Genomic DNA, 9820 nt, shown 5'->3' on the forward strand with positions numbered 1-9820 from the left:
TGATTGTCTCCTGATTTACTGTCTGTTAATGAAGCTCTACACATACATTAGGATAGTTAAAGTTTCCTTTTTAGATGAACAATTACTCCCTCCGTTTCAATTTGTTTGGCCTATTTTGACTTGGCACGGAGCTTAAAAAAGTAAAGAAGATTTTTGAATTTTGTGGTCTTAAACATGTCGTGGGAAGTTGAAATTAAAGAATTGCTAAAAAAAGGAAAGGGTCATTCTTTTTTAAATGAACTAAAAAGGAAAGTAGATCAAACAAATTGTAACGGAGGGAGTACAAGATACATGATAGGCAATGCCAACTACTTGTGATTAAAGACTGGTTGTTGTTGTTACACTTTAATGACTTTGTGTATTTGTCTGGTTGTTAGCATAGGAATCAGTGTGATACTTCGAGAACCTGTAGTTGTAGAAGATCTTGAGTTTACCTTAAGAAACTAATTATTTACTAGTATATGAACGAAGTAGGCCGAATAGAACAAAATTGATATAGAGGTTTCATATAGCCCACCCCAACTATGTTTAGAATTGAAGCATTGTTGATTGAAATGCTTCACTGCTAGTTCACTTTGGATCTGTTTACGTTTATGGTTTTCTTCTTCTTTTTTGGTTTTTGATTTTCATATCTTCGATTTTGCAGGTTTCATTAAGATGGCATCTGACCTTAATTTCGAACTGTCTAAGAAAACTCATATATTTCATCTCAAGGTGTGGGTTTTATTAGCCATCTTTGTTGGACTTTTTATTGTGGTAATTCTTTTGCTACTGCCGTTTTGTTCTTCCCGTAAAAAATCAAGAAAATCTCATGATACACTACCCATAAGCAAAATTCCTTCTGTGTGCAAAGAAATAAGAGTTGATCAAAACTCAGCAAGCAACTATGGGAGCCACTATAGGAATCCCCTTGCATTTCAAGACACATACTGTGAGAAAGATTCCGATAAGCTTTTGGCACATTCAAATATTGACAAGATGAAAGATTTTGACAATAATAGTCAATCAGGTTCATTTAATTATTTAGACAAAGACGGAACATTTGAGTCCGGGGAAAAGGAAGTTGCCGGAACAGTAAATCGTCCTTCACATCCTGCAAACGTCCCATCCCCTCTCTCTGGTTTGCCTGAGTTCTCTCACCTAGGTTGGGGCCATTGGTTTACTCTGAGGGACCTTGAAACTGCAACCAACAAGTTTGCTAAGGATAACATCATTGGAGAGGGTGGTTATGGCATTGTTTACCGTGGACAGCTGATTAACGGAACTGAAGTCGCTGTTAAAAAGCTATTGAATAATTTGTAAGTTCGATAGTTTTATATTGTTACTTCAATAATTTGTCTCTTCACTTGCATATATATAAAAATATTTGACTTATGGGGTCCTTCATCTATAGAGGACAAGCAGAGAAAGAATTTCAAGTGGAAGTTGAGGCCATCGGTCATGTCCGACATAAGAATTTGGTTAGACTTTTGGGCTACTGTATTGAAGGAACTCACAGGTACACTTTCTAAAACTCTTTTGTTTCTCTTCATTACATCATATAGGCAGCAGTAACTTACTCCCTCTTTTTCAATTTATGGCACCGAGAATAAAGAAGTGAAGAAAACTTGTGAATCTCCTGGTCTTGAATTATAGATATATAGAATGTACCAAATTTTCCTTTAATCTTGCGGTCCTAAACATGCCACATGTAAAGTTAAAATTAAGGAGCTGCCAAAAAAGAAAAGAGACATTCTTTTTATACAGATTAAAAAGGGAAGTAAAACAAAAAAATTGAAACAGAGGTAGTACTATCTAGCAGTGTGACTGCGCTTTTTTGTTGAAACTTGAGATTCAATTGTCAACTCCCAGTTTAGGAAATAAGGAAGGAAAGGATAAATTTTTCATGTGATATTATGTTTAGGAAAATCGATATTCCATGATCGTCTCTCGCGGTTGATGTTGGATTATATTCTTTAGTTTTGGCAAATACACTATAGGCTTACCTTCTTTAGTACAACATGAAAGGAGCTTCTGGTACTCTTTTCTTCATGTTGCTAAGAGACATATTTTATCTTGTGTCAATAACTGGAGATAGTTTTTCAGTATTAACACTTCAGATAGTTTTTCAGTATTAACACTTCAGACGCCACTTTGTATGGTGATCCTTCTTTTATTCAGGTTACTAGTTTATGAGTGCGTAAACAATGGGAATTTAGAGCAGTGGCTACATGGAGCTATGCAACAGCACGGATACCTTACATGGGAAGCACGGATGAAGATTCTCCTTGGCACTGCTAAAGCGTGAGTTTTCTTCTATTTTCAACTTAGCATTTACTATCTCATACTCTCAAGTCCCACCTTTCCTATTTAGGTGTCTTAGTTTGACTGAGCACGGAGTTTGGAACCAAAGGGATTTGAATCTTGTGGTCTTAAATTAAATATGTGTGGTCCTTTAAATCCCGCGGTCTTAATGTTCCATGTAGAATGTTGGAATTGGAAAACTTACTAAATATAGAAAGATACATTCTTTTTGGGACAGACTAAAAAGGAAAGACACTTGAATTGGGATGGATGGAGGACTTATTTTTGTTCTCTTATAAATGTTCTTTTATACGTGTAGTCTTGCATATTTACATGAGGCAATTGAGCCCAAGGTGGTGCATCGTGACATCAAGTCAAGCAACATATTGATAGATGAAGACTTCAATGCAAAAATTTCTGATTTTGGCCTGGCCAAGTTGCTAGGTGCAGGGAAGAGTCACATTACAACCAGAGTTATGGGCACGTTCGGGTAAGTACACCTATAGACCTATCTTGGATGAGCTTATTCTGTTTCTACACCTCGTGTTAGTCGAATATCCTATAGTCATCACTAAACGCCTCCCTATGTTTGGCCAACTTCCTCACAACAGATATGTAGCTCCCGAGTATGCAAATAGTGGTCTACTGAATGAAAAGAGTGATGTGTACAGCTATGGTGTTGTGCTTCTGGAAGCCATCACTGGAAGAGATCCCGTGGATTATGGTCGCCCTGCTCCCGAGGTATGCTCTTCCAATGTTATTAGTAGTATTTAAACATTGATCTCCATGGTTTTCAGCAAAACTTCATCAACCATTGTAATTGTTGTGATGATATGCCATTTATTTGGTGTATACAGGTGAATCTTGTTGACTGGCTCAAGATGATGGTTGGCAGCAAACGCTCGGAAGAAGTAGTCGATCCAACAATCGAAACAAGGCCTTCCACAACCGCCCTTAAGCGAGCTCTACTGACTACTTTAAGATGTCTTGATCCAGATTCAGATAAGAGACCAACAATGAGTCAAGTAGTTCGAATGCTTGAATCTGAGGAATATCCAATACCCCGAGAGGTGATGTACTAACCAACGATTTTCTTTGTTATTTGGTTGGAAAGTTGTGTATAATCTTAACTTCTTGGTCTTCTAGGGACGAAGACGGAGAAAGAATCAGGCAGGTGCTGTAGAAACAGAATCTCATAATCGAAAATCTACAGATAGCAGTGATAGACCAATTTTGATGACGAAAACTAGAAGCGATCATCGAACAAATGCATAAGCTTGAACTACAGATGTTACAGTGAGCTGAAATGATTGAAATGGCACAAAAAAGAGCCATATATACATACATATATATATTTCTTCCATTTGGTATGTCTTATTATATGGTAGTAGATGTTTGAGATAATCATTTTTTGTGTGTATGAAAGTCAGAGTCACTTAGTATATAAAAATTCCTCATTTTTGACTCTGTTCTTTACAGATATGGGTAATGTATAGATAGTTGACAACTTCACATGCCCTTTTAGCAAAAGATATGTAAAAGGTTTCATTTGTGATTGTCTATGAAAAGAACCATTAGTTTTTGTTCTATTTTCTTGGGCTGTGATAACTTCAGCACTTGATTTAATGTTCCAGAATTGTTGCAGAAAAACCAGTGCTTATGGAAAATTTAGTGGTGCATGGTTCGAAACTCGATAAACAAGTATTTATCCCTCTTAAATACTATGTTTTTGTTCGCGACAGAGTTTGAAAGTGTGTCTAAAAGTGGTTGTCTGTCTAATCCACACATCACGTGTTGCACTCTTTCCAACAACATACCTAGCAAAATCCCACAAAGTGGAGTATGGGGAAGATAGAGCACTCTACGGGTTAAGTCACTTAACCTTTTCCCCTAACTCGTAGAGATATNAAGTGTGTCTAAAAGTGGTTGTCTGTCTAATCCACACATCACGTGTTGCACTCTTTCCAACAATATACCTAGCAAAATTCCACTTATGAAAAAGATAGAGCATACACAGACTTAAGTCTGTATCTCTACAGGTTAAGTCACTTAACCCTTACCCCTAACTCGTAGAGATGTAGATGTTTTTGATACAAAAGCTACAATTTGAGAAAGGGAATACAGAAGTGAAAGCAGTAACAACAAAAACTACAACTTCAACAATCTACTAATATAACTGTGGCAAGGTAGAACGTCAAAATCTCAACACAAATCCATGAAAATCAATCTGCAAAGTAATTTCCATTACAGTGAATATACAATTTCTTTGGCATTCAATCAACAAGAGGAAAAAAAGGGGGGTGGAGGTAACATTGTTGTGGAGTAGTTGTCCAGGTGACTATCAGTATCACGAATTCACGATCCTCTTGTGACTCATACCAATGTCAATGTCGATATCCATCTTTCTCATTTCATGACGTAAAGGCAGGGGTAAGGAGAAAATTCACAAGCTTGATGTCTAACTTGGTACAGGTCGAGGCAACAGAGGCTGAAGAGCCTTTACGACAATGCTCATGTTTGGCCGGAAGTCAGCTTCATATTGCACACACAAGGCAGCAACTGCAGCCATCTGTTTCGATAAGGCAGATAAGCGGAAATGATTGAATATAATGAAACATTTGATCTTTACACTTGTTCAGACGTCTTTTTGGTTACTAATTAACATAGTTGAGGAGACGAGACAGGAATCTTATTTCATTAGGCAAGGAAATTCTCCGTTTTGAGTGCATACCTTTGCAATTGCCTTCGGAGGGTAATCTGTATTTAATCTAGCATCAACACACTGCTTCACTTTATCTTCACTAAGTCTTGGCGTTGCCTGTTTACAACATTGAATAACATCGATGACCAATCAAGAGAATTATCGAACAATGGTGAATTAGATGAAGCATTTGAGAATCTAGAAGGCTATACCCAAGTAACAAGACTCTGTTGCCCACGTGGCAATGTATGATCAACAGGTTTACGGCCAGTAAGTAGTTCCAGGAGCACAACGCCAAAGCTATAAACGTCACTCTTTGAACTCAACTGACCAGTCATTGCATATCTGCAACTCAAAAGTGATGGTGGGGTAGGTCATCAGAATAGAAGTGAAATATAATCAGGTATGACTTCAGAAATATGAGCTTAAAGCCTAACATTGCTTTCCGTTGCATATTAGATTAGTCGTGGGGAAGATCAGCTAAGAATATGTTAACCAAGCATGTGCTTATTTGTATTATACATTCACAAAGGGACTCACTCTGGTGCATGATAACCAAAGGTCCCAAGAACACGGGTGGAATGAAGACGTGCTGCCATATCAGGGGCTTGATTTGATAAATCAAAATCTGCGATCTTAGCAACATCGTCATCAAAGAGTAAAATGTTGCTAGACTTAATATCACGGTGAATGATATGAGGCTGCGCTTTTTCATGCAAGTACTCCAGTCCTTTTGCAGCCCCAACCGCAATTTTAACTCGTTGAGCCCATGACAGTACTGGACCTGGCTGTGCACCTTTCACACCTTTCCTTCCTGCAATCACAAACTAGAAAATTATGCATTTTGCTGCAAATAACAAAATATGTTACAGAAAAACTGAAGAGAGCAGCCAAAAGTATAGTTCCCAGTCCAAGCACTCTTTTTTTTTTTTTTTTGAGAAAGGTAACATCAGTCCAAGCACTCTAAGATTGACATTATCTCTATCCATCCTCATAATACGCACCCATAACGATGTTTTAGCAGTAGCGATGATACACATTAACACATTTACTTGCTGAGACTACCACCATCAAGAGTTGTAAAAAAAAATCTTGTAAAGAAAGCGTGATTGGCCATGCACAGAGATATCAATGAGAAGTTCCAATTCTCTTCTATCAAACTGGCCATACATACAGACGAAAATAGACATCCATAAAGATATCAGAAACAGCAAAATACAGATGAAATGAATAAGGACCTAAATAAAACCCTGGTTCACTGAATGTACAACTGACATACAACATGCTAATTACTAATAAATAAATTTTTTCCTTTGCATAACAGCAACGTCACCATCTATAATTGAAATCTGGTATCGAAGTACCTGATGGGATTTTTTGTGTGCACATCATTGGAATACATACCTTGTGGTGCAATATTCTAACTTTGTGTACCGTGTATACTTTATCCTAACTTAGCATATACATTCAATTCTGTGAGGCCCCAATGTATAGCACAAATCTACAAGTCATAGCATTCTATACAACTTTGGACTTTGATCAATCCGATTTACCGGTTGAATTTAAAGCAATTACACATACTTTTCCTCTTAACAACTTCAAATACTTTTTTTTAATATATCATCAACAGAATATGAAATCTAACTAATTTCTTAATTTTGAGTGTTTCCATGTTAAATGAGAATTGAGATGGGGTATATTTTACAAAGGGAATCATATACAACAAAAAACGAAAAGAAGAAAAAGAATTTGATGGTTCTTAATAAGCAAGGCTGTATGAAGATATCTAGGTGCAAACTAACTATAAGTTATGGCATTTTTCATGTCAGAGAATGCATTAGAAACGAACTTCAGAATTTGGGCTGAAGCAGTGTTAACCACTACTTAAGGGCGCATTCACTGCNCATATACAACAAAAAACGAAAAGAAGAAAAAGAATTTGATGGTTCTTAATAAGCAAGGCTGTAAGAAGATATCTAGGTGCAAACTAACTATAAGTTATGGCATTTTTCATGTCAGAGAATGCATTAGAAACGAACTTCAGAATTTGGGCTGAAGCAGTGTTAACCACTACTTAAGGGCGCATTCACTGCATGGTGCATTAATGAAGTTCTTAAAATGGAGTCTGAAATGTACTTTGACATAGTTGGATTGAATAACAATAGTTTCCAAACACAAGTTACAGAGACGAGTTCTTTAGATTTGCTAAAATTTGACTCATCATGGATGACTCAACATGTTTTAGTGCTGATGAGAAGGTAGGATTAAAAAATGGTTCCAGTACGACAATAGCATAGTTCACATACCATGAAGAATGTCATGAAGAGATCCATTTGGGGCATACTCATAGGCTAGCACACGAAAACCGCCATCCACACAATAACCGAGTAATTCAACCACATTTTCATCTTTTAGTCTTGAGACCATTGAGACCTGCAATTGCATGCATCATATGCAACAAGGTTACAAAGGTTGAGTGCAATATAACAGTCAAATGAAAGATAATAGGGTGTAGCTAACCTGAGCTAAAAATTCTCGATCAGGCTGCTTACTCGAGTCTAATTTTTTAATGGCTGCAGCACGTCCACTTTTCAGGACACCATGGTATACCCTTCCATATGATCCCTCACCTATCAAAGCTTTCGAACCAAAGTTATCAGTGATATCCTTTAACTCATCAACAGCGATGGAAGGAACAGCAATGGGCTGGATATTCACAGTCTGTGTCTCTCTTTGTGCACTTTCTGTGGCACGCTGACCTCCATTGTTGCCTATAAAAAAGTTCTCCAGTTAGGTAGGATTGAAATAAAAATTTATGGACTAAACAAAAGTTCCATGAACAAAAGCATGACATTAGATGAAGAAAGAGTCTAAAATGATAGGTAAAACACCAAAGCAATCAACGAAAGATTTGAACTTTTTACTTGATCATTTATCAATTTACAAGGCTTCAACCGGAACTGACCACGAAAACATTAAATACAAGCATAATAAATGTTTGAGCTTCCAATTTACTGATACCCCAGTTAGGAATCCATTCGGAATGCTCAAGTAGTCACCATACGCCTAATAGTCCTGAAATCAAATTCCACTCCTCTATCCTTTCCCATACCCAAAACTAGACAACAATTACTACTATGCCTCAACCATAAACTAGTTTGTTTAGCTGTATCAATCGCCTATGTTCATTCCGCTCTATTTGGATCCATTCCCCGCAAAACGAAAAAAAGAATCACAATAGATACCCAGAATGCTCAAGTATTCACCATAAGTGTAGAAGTCCTGAAATCAAATTCCACTCCCATAACCTTTCCCTTACCCAAAACTAACAACTACTACTGCTATGCCTCAACGACAAACTAGTTAGCTATATCAATTGTCTACAGTTGGACTCATTCCCCAGAAAACGTTAAGAAAACAATCGAAAGAGATTCTCGGTATAAGGACGAAACTAACCTGCTGAATTGTGTGCCATGAATGGCCCATTATCAGTAGCTCTGTGCATATCATCATCATCACAACAACTGAAGCAGCTCATAGCTCAGTCAACAAAATCTACAAAATACAACAACTCAAACAGTCCAAAAATCACAAAAATTGTCTCAAAACAAGGAAACAACATCATTAATCAGCAGTATAACAACAACCACACATTTTCAGATATTTACTGATCCACAACAAGCTGTGCAGTATAAGCTAATGACATCAAAAAAAAAAAAAGGAGTGACATTCTGTAAAAGCAAGAAACATTATAACATCCAACATACTCTAAAAAAATCTCACAACAACAAAACAGAAAGTGTAATCCCAGCAAATAATCTTGAAAAAACAAAAAAAAAACGATCTTTTTCTTTTCTTGAAACTTGTAACTGAAAAAGGAACAATCTTTTCAACTGGGGTTCCATTTTTTTCCACAAAACTGAAAAATTATAACAACCCCATGATTTATATAGACACAAAATTGCAGAAAATCAGCTCAACAACCCCAAATTTCACAAAAAAAAAGTAAAAAAGGGCTTTAAAATTAGAAGTTCTTACAAGATTCTAACCTTCTTGAAAGTGTGGGGGGTTTTGATCTGTGAACTGAAAGAGCATAAAAGGAAAGAGAATAATCAAAAAACTCAAATCAATACGCAAAGACAAAAGTGAATATTTATTATAGGTTTTATTAGTCATAAATAGTATTCCCTCAGTACATTTTAGTTCTCGAAAGTCAAATTAACTAATTTAAAATATATTATATAATTTATTTTTTAAAAAAATAAAAAATAAAACATGACAAGTAAAAATAAAACGAATACGAAAGAAAATAGTTTAAGCTTAGTTGTTGCGTCTCTGTCATCCACCCTTTAAGCCTTGACTTGCTGTTTCTATACACATGCATTGATATGAATGATAAAAAGTGTGTGTACACACTGTTTTCTGTACATATAGAATGGAATAACATTAGTTTATTATTAAAATTATCTTATTTTAGATATTTAAGATATTCGATCAAGTTTTTAGAAGAAAATAAGTATTTTTGAACAAGTATATAGAATGACTTAGTTTGTTTATAAAGTTTTCAACAAGTAAAAATAAATTTTAAAAAATAAAATTTATAACAAAAAAATAAGTAAAAAAAATCGAACTAAAACACAAATTCTCAATTAATACAAACAAAAACACACATCTTGAGTTCGAGTATGAAAATAATTGTATTAGAGTTGTTTCCTCCTATATACTTTCCTAAGCATTCAAATTTAAAGTAGAATTAATTAGGACCTTGATATAGATATCGAATTCGGATAAAAATAATTTTTTTCTTATAATATTATATATATATATATATATATA

The 9820-nt window shown here is 35.7% G+C and overlaps 2 protein-coding genes across 3 annotated transcripts; one reads left to right on the forward strand and one right to left on the reverse strand.

The window, feature by feature from the left end:
• The first annotated feature begins 646 nt into the window (after positions 1-646).
• LOC107005367 (probable receptor-like protein kinase At5g18500) lies at positions 647-3872 on the forward strand. The gene is made up of 7 exons (XM_015203945.2): positions 647-1298; positions 1394-1498; positions 2161-2283; positions 2603-2773; positions 2895-3024; positions 3141-3353; positions 3430-3872. The coding sequence occupies exons 1-7, from the start codon at positions 658-660 to the stop codon at positions 3556-3558; spliced, it is 1512 nt and encodes a 503-aa protein (XP_015059431.1). The 5' UTR covers positions 647-657; the 3' UTR covers positions 3559-3872.
• A 547-nt stretch (positions 3873-4419) lies between these two features.
• Positions 4420-9188, reverse strand: LOC107007586 (pto-interacting protein 1). 2 transcript variants are annotated; one of them, XM_015206262.2, is made up of 8 exons: positions 9034-9188; positions 8441-8539; positions 7505-7755; positions 7291-7417; positions 5525-5798; positions 5197-5329; positions 5015-5101; positions 4420-4852 (listed from the first exon to the last, which is right to left on the reverse strand). In XM_015206262.2, the coding sequence occupies exons 2-8, from the start codon at positions 8520-8522 to the stop codon at positions 4742-4744; spliced, it is 1065 nt and encodes a 354-aa protein (XP_015061748.1). In that variant the 5' UTR covers positions 8523-8539; positions 9034-9188; the 3' UTR covers positions 4420-4741. The 2 variants fall into 2 exon arrangements, with proteins under 2 accessions (XP_015061748.1, XP_015061749.1); XM_015206263.2 differs by having other exon boundaries at positions 9023-9163.
• Positions 9189-9820: the final 632 nt, after the last annotated feature.

Source organism: Solanum pennellii, chromosome 12 (assembly GCF_001406875.1).
Source record: "Solanum pennellii chromosome 12, SPENNV200".
In the NCBI taxonomy this organism is placed as follows: Eukaryota; Viridiplantae; Streptophyta; class Magnoliopsida; order Solanales; family Solanaceae; genus Solanum; species Solanum pennellii.

What these genes read in the sequence shown, in the direction of transcription:
- LOC107005367 (XM_015203945.2), top strand. Translation starts at nt 658, where the DNA reads ATGGCATCTGACCTTAATTTCGAACTGTCTAAGAAAACTCATATATTT. An exon ending in AAAAAGCTATTGAATAATTT is followed by an intron (nt 1,299 to 1,393) that starts GTAAGTTCGATA and finishes CTTCATCTATAG; the next exon opens with AGGACAAGCAGAGAAAGAAT. An exon ending in TGTATTGAAGGAACTCACAG is followed by an intron (nt 1,499 to 2,160) that starts GTACACTTTCTA and finishes TCTTTTATTCAG; the next exon opens with GTTACTAGTTTATGAGTGCG.
- LOC107007586 (XM_015206262.2), bottom strand. Translation starts at nt 8,522, where the DNA reads ATGAGCTGCTTCAGTTGTTGTGATGATGATGATATGCACAGAGCTACT. An exon ending in ATCGAGAATTTTTAGCTCAG is followed by an intron (nt 7,418 to 7,504) that starts GTTAGCTACACC and finishes ATGCAATTGCAG; the next exon opens with GTCTCAATGGTCTCAAGACT. An exon ending in TTTGGTTATCATGCACCAGA is followed by an intron (nt 5,330 to 5,524) that starts GTGAGTCCCTTT and finishes TTTGAGTTGCAG; the next exon opens with ATATGCAATGACTGGTCAGT.